The sequence below is a fragment of the Suricata suricatta genome, chromosome 13 (genome assembly GCF_006229205.1).
Source record: "Suricata suricatta isolate VVHF042 chromosome 13, meerkat_22Aug2017_6uvM2_HiC, whole genome shotgun sequence".
Lineage (NCBI taxonomy): Eukaryota > Metazoa > Chordata > Mammalia > Carnivora > Herpestidae > Suricata > Suricata suricatta.
Window position 1 is genome coordinate 60,757,584 of NC_043712.1, and position 20,347 is coordinate 60,777,930.

A 20,347-nucleotide genomic window follows, 5' to 3' on the forward strand; every position below is an offset into this window, starting at 1 on the left:
TTTTAGTTTTCCAGAAAGATAGAGCTAAGATATTAATAAATTTGCCTGCTTCTATTCTTTTTGAAATATATTAGACAGTATTGCTTTCTAAATAGTCACAGTAGGAAAATTTTGCCAGGCTGATATCAGCAGTAGTTATATTTCATGTTTTTCATGTGGCCTTTTTAAATTCTCATCTGCCTCATTTTCTTATGTTTCATATTATAATTTAGATTTTCAGAGAGGTTTCTTTTTGATTTATTTTTTAAATTTTTTTTAATGTTTTATTTATTTTTGAGAGAGAGAGACAGTGTGAGCAGGGGAGGGCCAGAGAGAGAGAGGGAGACACACAATCCAAAGACAGGCTCCAGGTTCTGAGCTCGCTTTCAGCACAGAGCCCAACAAGGGGCCCGAACCCATGAACCGTGAGATCATGACCTGAGCTGAAGTCAGACACTTAACTGACTGAGCCACCCAGGTGCCCCTTCAAAGAGGTTTCAACCTCTTTTTCTTTATTAAGGAAAGATCCATGTAGAAATTAGGTATAAGGAAAAATTGACCAACTTGGCCAAAAAAAAAAGTTTGTTTGTTTTTTTATAAGAAAAGAAACCTTGTCTGGATTATATAATGAATAGATAGCCTTATCAATGTAGAGTAACTAAAATTTAAAATACAAGACCTTTTCTTTTTCTTTTCTAATACATCTTTTAGTAGTTAACATTTAAGATGAATATCATAATCAACATATAAGAAAAGCTATAAAACTACCTTGCTATTTGAGCCTGTAATCCTGTTTGGAATTTAACTTTTACTTTTCCCATTTCATGCCTCATCTCCGAAAGCAATTTACATAATAGTGCATTGAGCAGACTCTATTTCTATCTCTAATAATAGAAATTTGGAAAAAGCCTGTATGTCCAACGGTAGGGAGATGTCTAACAACACAATATTAACACAAGGGTGAATCATAAAGCTAGTAAAATAAAATATTTGTAGATTGTTGCTACATGGAAATAATTTGTGAAATGTTAAGCTTTTTAAATATATAAAATGATATGTGACTAATGGTTATAATTTATAAAAACACATGTTAAGAATTAGAAAGGAGTTTTTTTTAAATAGTTTATTGTCAAGTTGGTTTCCATACAACACCCAGTGCTCTTCCCCACAAGTGCCCTCCCCCATCACCACCACCTCTTTTCCCCCCCGCCCCCTTCCCCTTCAACCCTCAGTTCTTTTTCAGTATTCAGTAGTCTCTCAAGTTTTGCGTCCCTCTCTCTCCCCAACTCTCTTTCCCTCTTCCCCTCCCCCTGGTCCTCCATTAGGTTTCTCCTTTTCTCCTATTAGACCTATGAGTGCAAACATATGGTATCTGTCCTTCTCCGCCTGACTTATTTCGCTTAGCATGACACCCTTGAGGTCCATCCACTTTGCTACAAATGGCCCGATTTCATTCTTTCACATTGCCATGTAATACTCCATTGTATATATATATATGTGTATATGTATATATATATATATATATACACATATATATATATATACCACATCTTCTTGATCCATTCATCAGGTGATGGACATTTAGTCTCTAGAAAGGAGTTTTAAGTAATGAATAAAGTTAATATTTATTATGTTCTTAAGATAATTTAAATTTATCATATAATAATAATATTTCTCTTGCCTAACCAAAGGCTGTACATTAGCAGGACCAAACATTAGAGAAATTAGAAGCTTTGATCAGAGATGGTGACACCCCAGTGTTTGGTCACAGAGTTCTGTTTAAACCACTGGTTATCAATCAGAGATGATTCCTTTCCCTACCTGGGAGGGAGACTTTTGGTAATGTCTAAAGACATTTTTGGTTGTTGAAGAGGTGGTACTGGTGCTTGATGGATAGAGGCCTGTGATGCTGCTAAAAAATACCCTACAATATACTGTGGCACCTGGGTGGCTCAGTCAGTTAAGCGACCAACTTCAGCTCAAGTTATGATCCCCGCGGTTCGTGAGTTCAAGCACCGAGTCGGGCTCTGGGCTGGCAGTGTGGAGCGTGAAGCCTACTTTGGATTCTGATCTCTCTGCCCGCCCCTGCTCATGCTCTTTCTGTTTCTCAAAAATGAATAAACGTTAAAAAAAACTTTTTAATCCTACATTATAATAATCCTATAATGCACATGATAATCTCCTGCAATAAAAAAATGATCTGGCCTCAAATGTCAGTTGTGTGGAAATTGCAAAACCCTAGCGTAAGCCTGTATTTGCTAAGGGCCCTATTCTCTTGCTGCTGCCAACTTATTATTGAAAGAAAACAAGTTGATGTTTTGAAAGATAGAAATCAGTGGAATCATGCACTCGCTCCCATAATTGAGATCATGTACTTATAATTTAGACTCACATTTGGTGAAACTTGTGAATGTTAGTATTAACATTTACCCTTTATAGTTCCATTAGATAGTTTAAAAAGATTCTTGACTGTAGCTTCATATCCCGCTGTTTTCAGTTTATTATGGTTTATGACCTCTTTCAAGTGTATTGACCATTTACCTTTACCTTCCTTTGTATAGGAAATGAACAAATAACATGATTGTATATATATTTTCTTTATTCATTTTTAGAAAGATTCTGTAGGTTCGCCTGGGTGGCTCAGTCGGTTAAGCGTCGACTTCGCCTCAGGTCATGATCTCACAGTTCGTGGGTTCGCATCGGCTCTGTGCTGACCGCTGGCTCAGAGCCTGGAGCCTGTCTTCAGATCCTGTGACTCCTTCTCTCTCTGACCCTCCCCTGCTCACCCTGTCTCTCTTTCTCTCTCAAAAATAAATAAAAACATTTAAAAAAATTTTTAAAGGAAAGATTCTGTAATATATTCTTAGAAAGTAAATATATATTAAGGAATAGAAACAGATTAATAGAAAAATATAGTCAAATTATGTTTAAAAGTTATGTGAATTTATATGGACCCCCAAAACGTAATTGCATATAGTATAGCCTTAATATAAGGCAATACTTTATTATACCTTAATCTCACTTTCTAACACCTGTAACAGAAATTCTATTATAATGAAGGATTATGGGATTTTTCCATCCTCTTTCTATTCTATATCCATGTGCTCACTGTGAGGCATCAATCACAGTTATTTTATAGCCAGCTGTTGAGAGTGCATAATCTATTTTACTAGAGTTTAAAGAATATTCAATACCTTCGGAGTCCTGGATATGCCTTAATTAATTTTATTTAATGGCTTTTCCTGTAGATATGGTTGCAGTAATCTCCAAATTGTCCTTAAAATTAGTTATACTTAAGTTTTTACAATTACATCATTATATGTATCATTTTCTTATTTTAGATTTTCTGGTAAACTACTGACCAACAAAACTGAAAACTGTCTCAGCTTTTGGGAGGAATTGCGTCTTTAAATAGTCATATATTTAAAGCTTTTAAAAAACTAAAATGACCTTTTGGCGGTACTTGGGTGGCTCAGTCGGTTAAGCATCCAACTCTTGATTTTGGCTCGTACTGTGATCTCATGAATCTTGAGATCAAGCCTCCTATCAGGCTTTGCACTTAGAGTGTGGAGCCTGCTTGGGATTTTCTCTCCCCCTCTCCCCCACCCACATATGTCTGTGCTCTCTCTCGAAATAAACAGTTTTGAAAAAAATAAAACAACATTTGGGAAGGCCTGCCCAACAGATAAAATACGTTTCTTTACCTGTCTTTGTTACAGGTTCAAGTATTATTCCTAGGCAAGTATTTCCTCAGTGTCGTCTGTGTGTATTCATCACTACTAATAACTTGGTAGGCGTCCAGAGATTAAAACATAGTCCTTATCCTTACAGGATTCACTTACAGAGTTTAGGACTTTATTCCCAACCCTGAGGATAAGTTTTTAATTTTAATCAGGGTGAGTTGAGCTAGCTTCTGTCCTTTTATAAAAGAGCTATTAATCTTTTTTTTTCAAGCAGTGTTAATTCAGAAGTCACCAAATATTCCAGACACTTGCTTACTTCCCTTGTTTGGGAGTATGGTGGAGGGATAGATAACATATGTGTTATATGAACAATCAGATGATTGACATGCTCAAAATAATAGAAAAGAAAGCTAGATGATAGGAAATATGAACCAGAGCGACATTTGACTGGTATGACAAAGCTTTAATCAATTAGTTACTGAATTATCTAAGAATGCATTATCCACATTTATATCTATCGTAAATCTTGTTCTTTGGGTATTTTTTTTTTTTAACATTTAATAGCTACTCAACTAAGAACTGGTAACCCTTGTTAATAGGGCTCACTCTTTCTGCTTAATAACAATTTGGCATAGTTTCAATCCCGTTAGGAAAACTTTGATGAAAACAATTATTTGAAAACCCCTTTCCTTCCAAAGAAAGTTTCAATTAAAAGGGAAAAGGGTGATTTTGTATTTTACATCAGGCAGATAATTGAAGTGACCTTCAAAGGAAGAGTTGAACTAAGTGGCCGATTTTTCTATAGCTAGAGCTTCATAGTATGTCTTAACCCCTTCTGAATTAACATATCACACACAAATATAACTAACATTTATATGTTAAATAATTTCAAAGCACCAACTAAATTTGTATTACCTACTTAACAGTTACCACGTTCCACTTACAAAAGTTGAGGAAAATTGAATTGAAATCCTTGAGGTACTTAGGGTACCCTCTCCCCCAAACTTCACATCATTCCAGCTTTTTATATTACAGAAGATATTAAATCTTTGGAAAGACCCTAAAATTTAAACATAGAATACTTTAATGCATTTTGTGAATTGGTAAAAAATAATAATAATAATTTAAAAACTGAGAGGATTGAACAGTAATATAACTTACCTACTATTTTACTGGACTATAGGAAAAGGAAAAAATGACACATTATATATTAAAGAAAGATCAACTCAGAATCTGCAGAGAATAGAAAGAAGCCTGCATAGAGGATGTAGAGTCCACAAAAAAGATAAACCAAAAAACAGACTCTTAATGATATAGGAGATTAAAGAGATGGAGAGGTAAGTGGGCGGATGGGTGAAATAGGTAAAGAGGATTAAGAGTACACTTCTCTTGATGAGCACCTGCATAATCTAGGAGACTATTGAACAACTATATTATACACCTGAAACTAAAGTATGTTAACTGCACTGGAATTAAATATTTTTTTGATACAGAAAAAGGCTTTCCTGTAAATACTTTTTAAACTGAAGATGTGATGCTAACAAGTAGTAGTAGGTGCTTTTAATTAGAACAAGAGCAATTTAAGGCAGGTTTATTGACCATAGCATGAAACACTGATGGGCAATTAGAAAAACCTATAAAAGTATGTCTTGGTAGTCCAAAAATATAGTCAATAATCATTTAATGTAGAAATATAGATCATAGAGAAACTTGAACACTCCCCGAGAATCATTGTATTAAAATGTAACACAGTAACTTGTTTAATAATGATGACTCAAAGTCATCAACAGTTAAAATATATTCATCGTGGGTTCAGAAAATGTAGACGATACATTTCTCTCAATTAAGAAAGATCTTTAGCATCTAAGGAAAAAAATATGTAAATACTACCTTTTCATTTAGTAATATTTAGACTAAGGAGAATCTCAAATAATTGGTTTATTAATATACTTAATGATAGTTAATTTGATTTGTGCTGTGTTTTTATACATAGATATTGAAGTTATTTACAAGCTGCATTCAGATATTGCTGATGATTTTAAATGAGACATCTTTGTGTACAGATCTGCTTGGCTTTTCTCAAAGTTATTTTCATTTTATTTCAGAAGTTCAATGTATTGTTATTTTTTGTTTTTTTATATAGTTTATTAGCAAGTTGGTTTCCATATAACACCAGTGCTCTTCCCCACAAGTACCCCTCTCTATGACCCCCTCCCCCTTCCCCCTCCCTCTTCAGCCTTCAGTTTGTGCTCAGCATTTGAAAGTCTCCCTCTCCCCAAAGAGTCTCCCTCTCCCCAACTCTTTTATCCCCTTCCCAGTCCCATGGTCTCCTATTAGGTTTCTCATGTTAGACCTACGAGTGACAATATATGGTATCTGTCCTTCTCCGCCTGACTTATTTCGCTTAGCATGACTCCCTCTGGCTCCATTCATTTTGCTACAAATGGCCAGGTTTCATTCTTTCTCATTGCCATGTAGTATTGCATTGTATACATATATAAACCACATCTTCTTGATCCATTCATCAGCTGATGGACATTTATAGGCTCTTCCATGATTTGGCTATTGTTGAAGTGCCGCTATGAACATTGGGGTACATGTGCCCGTATGCATCAGCACCTCTGTATCCCTTGGGTAGATCTCCAGCAATGCTATTGCTGGGTCATAGGGGAGTTCTATTGATAGTTTTATGAGGAACCTCCATACTGTTTTCCAGAGGGGCTGTTTCAGTTTACATTCCCACCAACAGTGTAGGAGGGTCCCCGTTTCTCTACATCCTTGCCAGCATCTACAGTCTCTTGATTTGTTCATTTTAGCCACTCTGACTGGCATGAGATGGTATCTCAGTGTGTTTTTGATTTGTATTTCCCTGATGCTGAGTGACGCTGAGCATCGGTTCATGTGCCTGTAGGCCATCTGGATGTCTTCTTTGGAGAAGTGTCTATTCAAGTCTTCTGCCCATTTCTTCACTGAATTTTTCATTTTTCGGGTGGAGTTTGGTGAGTTCCTTATAGATTTTGGATACTAGCCCTTTATCCAACATACAATTTGCCACTATCTTTCCCCATTCTGTCGGTTGCCTATTATTTTTTTGATTGTTTCCTTTGCAGTGTGGAAGCTTTTAATCTTGATGAGGTCCCAATAGTTCATTTTTGTTCTTGATTCCCTTGCCTTTGGGGATGTGTCGATACAGTCTTGATGATGACAGCTTTGTAGTAAAGGCTAAAGTCGGGTTGTGATGCCTCCCGTTTTGGTTTTCTTCTTCAATATTGCTTTGGCTATTTGGGGTTTCTTGTGGTTCCATACAAATTTTAAGATAATTTGCTCTAGCTTTGAGAAGAATGCTGGTGCAATTTTGATTGGGATTGCATTGAGTGTGTCGATTGCTTTGGGTAATAATAATATTTTAACAATGTGTATTCTTTCAATCCATGAGCATGGAATGTTTTTCCATTTCTTTGTTTCTTCTTCTTCAATTTCTTTCATAAGCTTTCTATATTTTTCATCATACAGGTTTTTTACTTTGGTTAGGTTTATTCCTAGGTATTTTATGGTTTTTCATGCAATTGTGAATGGTATCAGTTTCCTGATCTCTTTTTCTGTTGTTTCATTTTTGGTGTACAAAAATGCAACCAATTTCTATACATTGATTTTTTACCCTGCGACTTTGCTGCATTCATGGATCAGTTCTAGAAGGCTTCTGGTGGAGTCTACCGGGTTTTCCATGTACAGTATCATGTCATCTTTGAAAAGTGAAAGTTTGACCTCATCTTTGCCAATTCTGATGCCTCTTATTTCCTTTTGTTGTCTGATTGCTGATGCTATCACCAACCGGGCAGTTGGTGCTCTGGTTTTCGGATGTCGGAATTTTTTTCTTTTTTTTTTCATATGACTTGTTTTATTGAGATATCGCTTTACTGCGGTGATCTAGAATTGAACCCGTTGGGGCGCCTGGGTGGCTCAGTCAATTGGGTGTCCGACTTCAGCTCAGGTCATGATCTCATGATTCATGGGCTCGAGCCCCACATCGGGCTCTGTGCTGACAGCTCAGAGCCTGGAGCCTGCTCCAGATTCTCTGTCCCTCTCTCGCTCTGCCCCTCATACACTCATGCTCTGCCTCTCTCTCTCATTAAGTAGCCATACATAGTTGATTTTTACTGTAAAGGCTGATCAAGGAAGATGCCCTGGGTTTGGTAGATTTCTTTGAGGACCAGCAATACTGTATCTTCAGATTCCCAGTAGCATAGATGGCTTTGTAAAGCAAATAAATATTCATTAAAATTTTCAATAGGCTTCTCTTGTAGCACATAGTCGATGCACTGGCCTCCATTCAGCATTCCCACATTGATGGGTGGTACTATGTTAAACAACAGTGGTGAGAATGGACATTCCTGTCGTGTTCCTGATCTCAAGGGGAAAGCTCTCAGTTTTTCCCCTTGAGGATGATATTAGCTGTGGGCTTTTCATAGACTGATTTAATAATGTTTAAGTAAGTTCCTTCTATCCCAACGTTTTCGAGGCTTTTTATTAAGAATGGATGTTGTATTTTGTCAAATATTTTTTCTGCACTCTCGACAGGATCATATGATTTTTATCTTTTCTTTTGTTAATGTGATGTATCACATTGATGGATTTGCACAATATTTAATCAGCCCTGTAACCCAGGAATGAATCCCACTTGATCATGATGGATAATTCTTTTTATGTGCTGCTGAATTCGATTTGCGAGTATCTTGTTGAGTATTTTTGCATCTGTATTCATTAAGGATATTGGTCTGTAGTTGTCTTTTTTTGTTGGGTGTCTGTCTGGTTTAGGAATCAAAGTGATATTTGCTTCCTAGAATGAGTACAGAAGTCTTCCTTCCATTTGTATTTTTTGGAATAACTTGAGAAGGATCGGTGTTAACTCAGCTTTAAATGTCTGGTAGAACTCCCCTGGGAATCCATCCAGCCCTGGGCTTTTATTCATTGGGAGATTTTTAATAACTGATTTGATTTCTTCACTGGTTATGGGTCTGTTCAGATTTCCTATCTCTTCTCGTTTGAATTTTGGTAGTGCATGTGTGTTTAGGAATTTGTCCATTTCTTCTAGATCGTCCAGTTTGTTGGCATGTAGTTTTTCATAGTAATCTCTAATGATTGCTTGTGTTTGTGAGGGATCAGTTTTAATAGATCCATTTTTTTTCATGATTTTGTCTATTTGGGTGTTCTCTCTTTTCTTTCTGAGGAGCCTGGCTAGAGGTTTATCAATTTTGATTATTTTTTCAAAAAACCAATTCTTGGTTTCACTGATTTTTTTCAAATGCTTTTTGGGATTCTACATTGCTTATTTCTGCCCTGATCTTTATTATTTCTATTCTGCTGCTGGGTTTGAGGTACTGTGCTGCTCCCTTTCTAGTTTCCTTTGGTGCTCTGTTAGATTTTGAGTTTGTGCTTTTTCTAGTTTGTTGAAATAGGCCTGGATTGCAATAAACTTTCCTCTTAGGACTGCCTTTGCAGTTTGGATTGTTGTATTTTCATTTTCATTTGTTTCCACATATTTTTTAATCTCTTCTCTAATTGCCTGATTAGTCCAATCATTTTTAGTACGGTGTTTTTTAACCTCCACATTTTTGGAGGTTTTCCAGACTTTTTCCTGTGGTTAATTTCAAGTTTGTAGCATTGTGATCTGAAAGTGTGCATGGTATTAACTCAATTAGTTTGTCTTTATGGAGAGCTGTTTTATGACCCAGGATGTGATTAATCGTGGCGAATGTGCCATGCGCACTCGAGAAGAAAGTGAATTCCCTAGCTTCAGGATTCAGAGTTCTAAATATATCTATTAATTCCATCTGTTCCAGTGTGTCGTTCAGGTCCATTGTTTCTTTAGTGATTTTCTGTCTGGTTGACCTATCCATTGTTGTAAGTGGAGTATTAAAGTCCCCTACAATTAGCACATTCTTATCAATGAAGTTATTTCTGGTTGTAATTAGTTGTTTTATGAAATTGGGCACTCCCGAATTCGGCGCATAGATGTTTATAATTGTTAGCTCCTCCTGATGGAGGAGAGACCCTGTAATTATTATATAATGTCTTTCTTCATCTTTTATTACTGCCTTTACTTTAAAGTCTAGTTTATCCAATATAAGTATGGCTACTCCTGCTTTCTTTTGGAGTCCAGTCTCATGGTAGGTATTTCTCCATACCCTTCCTTTCAATCTGAAGGTGTCTTCAGGTCTCAGGTGAGTCTCTTGTAGACAGCAAATAGATGAGTTTTGGTTTTTTACCCATTCTGCTACTCTGTGTCATTTGACTGGAGCGTTTAGTTCATTTACATTCAGTGTTTATTGAAAACTGTGTGTTTAGATTCATTGTGTTCTCTGAAAAGTTCGTGTTTGTATTGATGTCTCTGATGTCTTATATTCCTTGCTTCATTTCTCTCATAGAATCCATCTTAGGATTTCTTGTAGGGCTGGTTTGGTGGTGATGAATTCTCTCAACTTTTGTTTATTTGGGAACACCTTTATGTCTCCTCTATTTTAAATGACAGGCTCGCTGGATAAAAGATTCTTGGTTGCATATTTTTCCTGTTCATCACATTGAAGATTTCTTGCCATTCCTTTGTGACCTGCCAAGTTTCAGTAGATCGGTCTATAACCACTCTGATAGGTTTTCCTTTATGTGTTAGGGCCCTTTTCTCCCTAGCTGCTTTCAGAGTTCTCTGTTTATCTTTATATTTTGCCAGTTTCACTATGATATGTAGTGCTGAAGGTCGGTTCAAGTTACGTCTTAAGGGAGTTCTCTGTGCCTCTTGAATTGCAATGTCTTTCTCTTTCCCCAGATTGAGGAAAATTTCGTGTATAATTTGATCCATCACCATTTCAGGACCTCTCTCTCTTTCCTCCTCTTCAGGAACTCTTATGATATGGATATATTTCCATTTGATTTTATCACTCAGGTCTTGAATTCTCCTTTCATGCTCCTGTATCAATATCTCTCTCTTTTTTTTCAGCTTAATCTTTTGCTATAACTATGTCTTCTAATTCACCTATTCTCCTCTCTGCTACATTGGCAGCCTCCATTTTATTCACCTCATTTATAGTCTTTTTTAACTCATCACAGCTATTTTGAAGGTTCCTAGTCTTTGTACCAAATATCTTCTCTGACGTCTTCTATGCTTTTTTTCAAGCCCACCGATTAATTTTATGATAATCGTTCTAAATTCTTGTTCAGTTATGTTGCCTATGTCTGTTTTGGGCAATTCTGTAGCTGTGGTTTCTTCCTGGAATTTCTTTAGAGGAGAGTTCTTTCGTTTCATCCTTTTGGCTAGCTTTCTTTCTCATCAGTTTTAAAATCTCCTTCTGGGACGCCTGGGTGGCTCAGTCGGTTAAGCCTCCGACTTCAGCTCAGGTCAGATCTCACGTTCATGGGTTTGAGCCCCGTGTCAGGCTCTGTGCTTACAGCTAGCTCAGAGCCTGGAGCCTGCTTCTGGTTCTGTGTCTCCATCTCTCTCTGACCCTACCCCTCTCATGCTCTGTCTCTCTCTGTATCAAAAATAAATAAAACATTAAAAAAATTTAATAAAATCTCCTTCTGCACTGTGTGCCTATTAGTATCTCTCTATTAAAGGAGGCTCTTTGTCCAGGGTCTGTCATTTCAGGAGTTGTTCTTTTAATGGTGTCTCTTGTTGTGCCTATAATTAATATATTTCCTTATTCAGTGATATTTGAGACTTTCCACTATGTGTGCTTTGGCTTGTTTCTTGAGATAGCCCTGAAAAGGAAAACAGACAGACAAACACACAGGGAACATAAGCATAGAAATGCACTGACAGATCCAGTAAACATGCAAACCAAATGGGAAAGGAAAAAAGGGAGCGGGAAAGAAAAGAGAGGACAGGTAGGAGAAAAAGCCTGGTGCACAGAGACAGCCAAAGATAAAGGATAGTCTGAAAGCCTAAAATCTTTGGAGGGGAGAGATAAGAATGAGATAAGGGAGAAATATCTGGATGGTAAGGGTTGATATAATCACAGCAGTGCTTAAATGTTGGTTTTCCCCAGACTCCAGGGGGAAAAGGGAGAAAAGGAGGAAATCAGAAAATAGAAAAGAGAATACAAGGGAAAAAACTACAAAAATTAAAAATAATTAGGAAAGAAAAAATTGCAAAAAGAAAAAAAGTAAAAATTGCATGAAAAGAAGATTCCAGCTCTCCAGTGTGGATGGACATGGTTGGATGTAGGTAGGTAGGGTCTCTGGGCCTGGTGTCTGAGGCCCTGCCTTAGTGAATGCAGGGAGAAGAATGGTAGTGCCGCAAGTCTCTCAGACCATGTGTTGCCAGCCACTCTCTGGAGCCCAACCTCCCCGTGCCATGGGCATGTCAAATTGTTTCAGTTTTCTAAGTTCTGCCAGGCTTCCAAACCCTAGTCCACACACTTTAATGCTTCCGCCACCGTTAAAATAACCTCTGGCAGCCAGGCGTCTTTCTGGCCCGGACTGTGCAGGGGAATTGGAGAGCTACTTCTTCCCTGGCTCCACCTGAGGTCAGCGGGCTGCCAGGCACACGGGAGAACAAGCCGGCTGAGAGCGTCTGATTTCTCTCCCTGTGCCCAGTAGCTACAAATGGAAAGTTTGTCTCTCAGCAGCACCACAGGCTGAGGTTTCCTTTCAGTCTCTCCTCTTCCCCTCAGCTGTGTACCACCCTGCAGTCTGGTTCGCGCTCAGTTATCTTGCACTGCTGCCTGGTGCACAGCTCTCCAAAATTCTGTGCCAGGCCTTGCACTGTGCTTTGCAGCCTCTGGACACACGCTTTCTGCGGCCCAGGGTTACATCACTGGGCACTCTTTCCCAGCTCTGCTTTGAGCGGGCACTCCCTCCCTCAGAGTCTCCATTCCCAGTTCTCACTCACTCAGGCATCTGTGAGGCTGTTATCAGTAAGGGGTCAGTGTGTGCACCTCTGCTTCTGGAGATCAGAAAGTTGTGGCTTTTAATTCCTCTCAGTTTGATGGTTGCGGGCGTGCGGAGGTAACAGTGTTGCCTTCTCTGCCATCATGCCCCCCAATGTATTGTTATTTAATCCCTCTTAGAGTCCCTTGTCACAATTTATGTGGCAAGACCCAAGCCTGTAATGAAATATTTTGTCATATGATCCAGTTTCTGTGATCTAACATTTATAAGTAAAAGTGTGTAGAAAAATAGCATTGATGCTTTTGTTATATGCATCTTGTTTTTTTACTGTTCTTAACACAGTAGTACCTTCTCAATTTATAAAAGCATTATTTGTATATTTATATATGGTTTTATTTTTTCTTCATATAACTCAGTAGCTATTTTGTTTATAATGTTATAAGAAAACCTATATAAGTAATAGGATGATTTGTGTTAATAAATTTCTTTCACATAAGTTTAATATTTAAAGCATCTAAATTTATTAAAATGTGTATAATACATCCATGGTGATGAGACATGTAAGGGACCTGAAATTTATTTCTTTTCCTTTTTTTCTTCTTTTAGGTGTCCAATGTCTCCAGCATCAGTAGATTGCCAACTCCCTGTCCTTGCAGCACCCCAGCCAGCATTATGCTGGTTCTGTCATACCCATCCCCGATTACTGCAGCAGAATGGAATCGTTCTTTAGTTGTAAGGTAAGTTTCCCTCCCCACTCATTTCACACATATAGACTCAGCTTTTCATTTTATAATATTGTGTAGTTTTGTAAGTTTTTTTTAAGTTTCTTTTCCCATATGGTTCCTTAGGTTATTAATGTATCCAAAAACTTATAAAACTGCATAATATAATAAAAGATATATCTTGTGACAATAGACCAGCTTCTTTTTGTAGTAATCCCTATGAGGTTATAAAACCTCCATTGTTTGACATTTGGGGCATCTCCTGGAAAGGGAGCTGGCAATCTGCAGCTGCTGTGGACATTGGATGAGAAACTATGAAAAGGTAAGCTTCAGATTTAGACCATATTGAATGCCTTTGGTTCTATAGTGTATGTTTGAAATTCATACTTTATGTTAAATTTAATATTAGACTCATGAAAGAAAAATATTACTCTCTTCTTTTAAAGTGATCTTCAATAAATGTTTGCATTATTAAATTCACATAATACATTGGGATTATCGTAGAAGGCATTTTTATAGCTGAAAATAGAATTATATTGAAAAAATATTAAGTGAAAATAATATTAAATGAAAAACTGTTCATCCTTCCCCATTTTCACATACCTGTTTATAAAAAAAAAACATTAGGACTACATTTGTGTTCATAATGCTTATAAAATATTTTGATTAGAGAAATAGTTATAACACTATTTCACAAATAACCTTTAACTAGTCCTTATATGCCTACTGTCTTTGGCTTTGATTCCGTATTGATATCTACAGATAAAGATTTTAAGAACTTTTCTGAGTTTTATTACATCCATATTTTCTCAAGTATTTGAAGAATGAGGAAGTTTCTGTTTTCCTTGTTTTTTAATTCACTTTTAAACTTTAGAACCCTATGATTTTAAGTACTATTATAAATAAATTTAAATAAATTTTATATATTTTATTATTGCATTACAGGGACCCCCACATGTAAAGATAGGTACTTGGACAATACAGTCTCTTATTCTTTAGGAATTGTCTTTGTGTAGGCCAAGTGGGACAGCATTGTGTGGTAGAAAGATATTTTAACATTCAGAAGACCTAGAATCTCGCTGAAAGTCTGCTTCTATCTACAAGCACTTCCCTGTGTTTTACTGAGCCTATGTTCTCCTCATTCCCTTTAGCTTTAATAATTTCATCCTAGAAGAAACTCAGTAGTTGTTCTCAGTTTTGCCTTTTTGTATATGTAAATAAAGTTGATAAGTCAGAAAAGCTATTGCTAGCTTTTAGTTAATGACCTGATTTAAATTTGGGAAATACTTGATTTTATATAGATTTTTTTACATTAGACCCAAGTTAAGGCAGATTGTTGCCGTCTCTGATTAACTTCTTTTAAAAATTCCTAACTTTTTTCTCTTTATATTAGTTTCATTGTATACTGTGACACTCCAAGACTACCTCTAGGTAGAAGGGGACATGTTATATTAATTCCATTTAGTTTGTATTAACCAAAGACGATGGTAAATGAAACAGGAAATGTGCGTTTCTTTTTTACTGCCAAGTGGTTAAATCACCTTACCTAAAATACCAGTCCCAGCTCAGTGATTTTGAACTTTTTAAGATGTGTATCCCCTTTTGGTAAATATAAAAACTGTGGACACATATACCCAATGACAGTATATGGTAATATCCTTTATTGAGGTTATTGAATTCTTTACATGTATCTTCTAGTTTTTAATTGTTCTTTCTGTAATTTCTTTTATTAGAATAATAGACTTTTTGTTTTCCAAATATAGAATAAATATATATTTTTAAATAATGAAATATTTAAAGTTGAGAATATATAATATAAAGAAGAAGGCTAAAAACATATATAAATTTAGAAAGCTACAGACATTTTTAAACAGGTCAGCAGATAAGACAGAATTATATGGAAGTTAGAATTCTATTCTCTGATTAATATATATGATCCCTTCTCTTTATGCATAGTTGGCTAGTTCAGTAATATATTTTCTGGGCATTGGATTAATTAAAATTGAATAATCAAAATCAAAGATAAAATCCTCCTAATCTTTTTTAACGTCTTTTCTACAAAAATTAATGTTATAATTTAATAGAACACAAACACAGCTGACAAATGTCTTAAAATAATGACATTCAGCTACACAGACGCCTCTTCCTGTTCCTCATCTACCTGGTCCCAAGGTCCCACAATACTCCTTGTCCTTCTGCATTTCCCACACCATCACCACTACACTAATCGGATAGTAGACATACTACCCGGGTTCATTATGCATCTGCCATTCTTCCCCATATAACCCTCACTTACAAAAAATTCAAAATGCCTGGTACTCCAGAGATGTCTGGGTGACTTAGTCAGTTGAGCGTCAGATTTTGATTCAGGTCATGATCTTGTGATTCATGAGTTCGAGCCCCACGTTGGGCTCTGGGCTGACAGCCCAGAGCCTGAAGCCTGCTTTGGATTCTGTGTCTCCCTCTCTCTCTGCCCCTCCCCCACTCATGCACGCTTGTGCGCACTCTCCCTCCCTCCCCCCCACCCCCGCTCCCTCTCTCTCTCTCCCCCCTACCTCTCAAAAATAATATAAAGAAAAAAAATTTTAAATGCCTGGTGCTTTCTAGTGTTTTAACACTTTTCCAATTGATTATATAACACAAAGAAGATACTCTCCCTACCATCATTACTCATACCTTTTGTCTTTCTGCTTCTTTAGCTGAGGCAAAGTTTATTTCTATTCTTACTATTTCATTTTTGACTAAATAGTAGTTAAAAAGTAGAGAAATAATGCTGTTGATAAACCCTGTTAAGGGAAAAAAAATCTACCTATTTTTTTTTTTACTGAAATACGGTATTACCTCATTCCACGAAGGATTTAGGGTGACTGTCATCTGCCTTTTCATCTTCCTCACTTACCTCTCCCTAGATAAAAGTGTTGTTTATTGTTTAATAGTTTATTGTTTTCATGGGTTAGAATAAGCACCTTAGACTATCTTCTAACTTTTTTTTGAGAAAATAAACTTTTGAGGTATAACTTATTGTTAAGTTGGGTTCTTTGAGAAAGCATTTGACAAGAGGGAAGGTCTATCTAGATTATTACATTATATGAAATAATTTTCTTGAAATTTTTTTCACAAAACTCTGATTTCTCATGCCATTAAAAAGACAGTAATTAATCATTAAGCCTAGGTTCCATACTCATGTGCACATATACATATAATCCCAAGTCTTCCTGCTTTTCTAATAAACAATTCCCCTTCCAAGATATAAAAACCTCAGAAGTAAAAATGTAGTTGTTTATTTGTACATGCATAAATACTCTGTTGGAGTAGGAACTACACTATTAATCATTTACATTTGTGACTAAAATTTTACATACATAGATAAGTTTCACATTTCAATAAATGGCTGAAATGTTGATGGTTTTAGGTATATATAAAATTGGGAAATTTATGCAGAGATTCAGAGTACATTTAGCTTTAAAGAGTGGTTATTTTTCTATCATAGTGTTCTATATATGTGTAAATTAATTCAATAGTTGCTATGAGATGAAGTCTAATTTTTGCATGTTAAATGTGATCTATTATATATACATATATAGTTGTATATTTTTTGTTATAAAAGAAAAAATGAATGGACTGTATGGTATATGAATTATATCTCAAAAAAAAAGAGAAATACCATATGGTTATAGAAAAGCAAATGATGAAGATGGTAGTGATGATGATGATGATAGTGATGTTGATAGATATACTCATTGTGGTAAAAGGAAGAGTTGGCTACCTAAAGATATCACTTCTAAACCTTATTGTTCCTATGGTATTTGAATAATTTTATGGGTAATAGTGAAGTGTATCTTTAGTAGTGGTTTTTATAACCTGTGTCATTGAATTTGTGTGATACAGTTTTTAAGAGATGGTTATGTAGTTCTAAGAACTTGTACTTCACATAAGGTAGATCTAGATTCAAGTCAATAGGACCTTAAACAAGTTATTTAATCTCTCAGTCTTAGTTTCATCATGTGTTACATGAGACACATACATTAGAAAGGTTTCCATAACACTAAAGTGCATATGCACTCTCATGCTCACTCAACCCTTCCATTCTTTCCCCTCCTTTTCCCTCTCTCCTTTACCCCTTCTAGCTATAGATATAGCTATAGATATAGACATATGAATTACTTAGGATAATACTTAACAAATAGAGAGGGGGGTGTTAGTAATTTTTTACTCCTAGTGTAGCTATAGCATTATAGTGTTGAAAATTATGACCTTTTATATGTTTGTCTGTGCTGGAAACATTTTTAAGTAAAATAATTGTAAACTTCCTAAGGAAATTTGTTAAGAAGACTTTTTTTTACTGTAACATCCTGACTTTTTCCTCTTTTTTCCCCAGTCTTTGGGATAATTACAAAAACTTTACAGAAGTGAGCCATATCATTTACACATTTAGTGAATTTTTATGAATGTTTGTATTTTTACATGTATTTAGAAATGAGTTATTAAAATATAATTGACCTAAATAAAAACTTAAAATTCTTTTGTCTCCTTATTTGATTAAATAGGGTTTAGATTTCTCCAGTAGAATTGAGAATCTTTAAAATATTACAAATAAGGTTTCTTACAGAATATTTTTCCTCTTCAACCTTCTAAAGAAGATATACTCATTTGATGGGTATTGGTGTTTCATTTTGTGTTTTACTCAGGAAATAAGGCTTGACATTCACTTTTAGATTAAATCTGAAGGATTTATTTCAACATTGTGTTTTTAGGGCAGGTGGTATCATCGGAGGCAAGCTGTAAAAGAATTACATGGTACATTGATACGTCTTTTAAATGAGTTGCTGCCATGGGAACCAAAGTTGATGAAAGCTTTTCAGAGAAACAGGTACTTTGAGCTTTATAATGTTTCACTTATTTAAGGGTTCTTAACTTATGATTATGGGGAGATGTCCTGGAATCATTTTGTATTTTTCCATTGATTTTTAATTTATAATTCAACAGATATTTTTGAGGGCCTGCTGTGTGCCAGTAGTTTAATTAAACAGAACCCTGTTTAATTAACCTCTGTGCCTTACATTTCTTTTTTCTTCTTTCCTAGTTTTTTTCACTGTGGTAAAATGTGCAAACAAAATTTATCCTCTTAACCAGTTTCAGTGGTATTTAACACATTCATAATGAATGCATATTGTTATTACTCCATCTATTTTCTGAACTCTTCATCTTGTAAAACTGAAACTCTGTTCCTATTAAATAACTCTCCATTCTTCTTCCCACCCACCCCTCATAACCACCATTCTACTCTCTGTCCATATGATTGATGGCTCTTAGGTACCTCTTGTATTATACAATATTCGTGTTTTTGTGATTATCCTATTTCACTTAACATAATTTTTTCAAGGTCCATTCATGTTGTAGCATATGTCAGAATTTCCTTCCTTATAAGGCTCAGTATTTCATTGTATATCATTTTGCTTATTTATCTGTCAGTGGACACTTGTGTGGTTTTCATGTTTTAGCTATTATGAATAATGTTGCTATCAACATGGGTGTACAAATATCTCTCCAAGATACTGCTTTCAATTCTTCTGGGTATATACTTAGAAGAGGAATTGCTGGATCATATGGTAATCCAGTTTTTAATCTTTATTTTATTTTTATTTATTTAACTTCAGGTAGTTAACATAAAGTGTAGTATTGGTTTCAGGAGTAGAACACAGTGATTCATCAATTACATATATAACACCCAGTGTTCATCCCAGCAAGTACCCTCCTTAATGCCATCCCTCACCCACTTCCCCTCCAGCAACCCTCAATTTGTTCTCTGTATTTAAGGGTCTCTTATAGTCTGCCTCCCTCTGTTTTTTTTTATCTTATTTTATTTTTCCTTCCCCTATGTTCATCTCTTTTGTTTCTTAAGTTCCACATGAGTAAAATCATATGATATTTATCTTTCTCTGACTTACTTCAACAAATTCAGTGTGTTTAGCATAATATACTGTAGTTCTATCCCATTTTGTTGCAGAGGGCAAGATTTCATTCTTCGTGATCACTGAAGTAATATTCCATTTTACACACACACACACACACACACACACACACACACGCACGCACTACATCTTTATCCATTCATTAGTCAATGGACATTTGCATTTGGACTCTTTCCATAATTTAGCTATTGTTGATAGCACTGCTATAAACTTTGGGGTGCATGTGCCCCTTTGAATCAGCATTTTCCTGTCCTTTGGGTAAATACCTAGTAATGCAATTGCTGGGTTGTAGAGTAGTTCTATTTTTAATTTCTTAAAGGAAACACTATACTCTTTTCCAAGTGACTATACAATTTTCCATTCCCACCAACAGTGTACAAGGATCCCAATTTGCCCACATCCTCACCAACATTTATTTTGTTTTTTTTTTAAATAGTAACCATTATAATGAGTACTAGGTGGTTTATTTTTGTACTTTTGATTTGTATTTACCTCATGACTAATAATATTGAGTATCTTTTCATGTGCTTACTGATTGCTTATATATGTTTGGAGAAATGGCTATTCAAATTTTTTGCCCATTTTTGAATCTGGTTGTTGATTTTTAGGAATTCCTTTGTTATTCTATTAATCCCTTATTAGGTGTATGATTTGCAAATGTTTCCTTCCATTCTGTGTGTTACCTTTCTATTTTGTTGGTAGTGCCAGTTTGTCTTCTTTTGTTGTTGCCTCTGCCTTTGGTGTAATTCCCAAAAAATCATTAGTAAGTTTAGTAGTAAGGTTTGAAACCAGGAAGTGTGAACACTCCAACTTTGGTTTTATTTTTCAAGATTGTTTTGGCTATTTGAAGTCCCTTGAGATGCCATATGAGTTTTAGGATAGGTTTTTATATTTCCATAACAAATATAATTGGGATTTTGATAGGGATTGCCTTGAATCTGTAGAGCGCATTGGGTAGTATTGACATCTTAAAAATATTGTTTTCTCATCTATAAAAATGGATGTGTTTCCATTTATGTCTTTAATCTCTCTTTCCAATGTTTTGTACTTTTCCTTGTATAAGTGTCTGTCATTCTTGATTAATTCCTAAGTGTTTTATTTTTTGATG

The 20,347-nt window shown here is 35.6% G+C and overlaps 1 protein-coding gene across 1 annotated transcript in view; it reads left to right on the forward strand.

The window, feature by feature from the left end:
- Positions 1-20,347, forward strand: part of KIAA2026 (KIAA2026 ortholog) — a 133,196-nt gene that overhangs the window by 95,162 nt on the left and 17,687 nt on the right. The window contains exon 8 of the mRNA XM_029919668.1: positions 18,022-18,137. Within this exon, the coding sequence (XP_029775528.1) occupies positions 18,022-18,137 (116 nt within the window). The remainder of the gene's footprint in view (positions 1-18,021; positions 18,138-20,347) is intronic.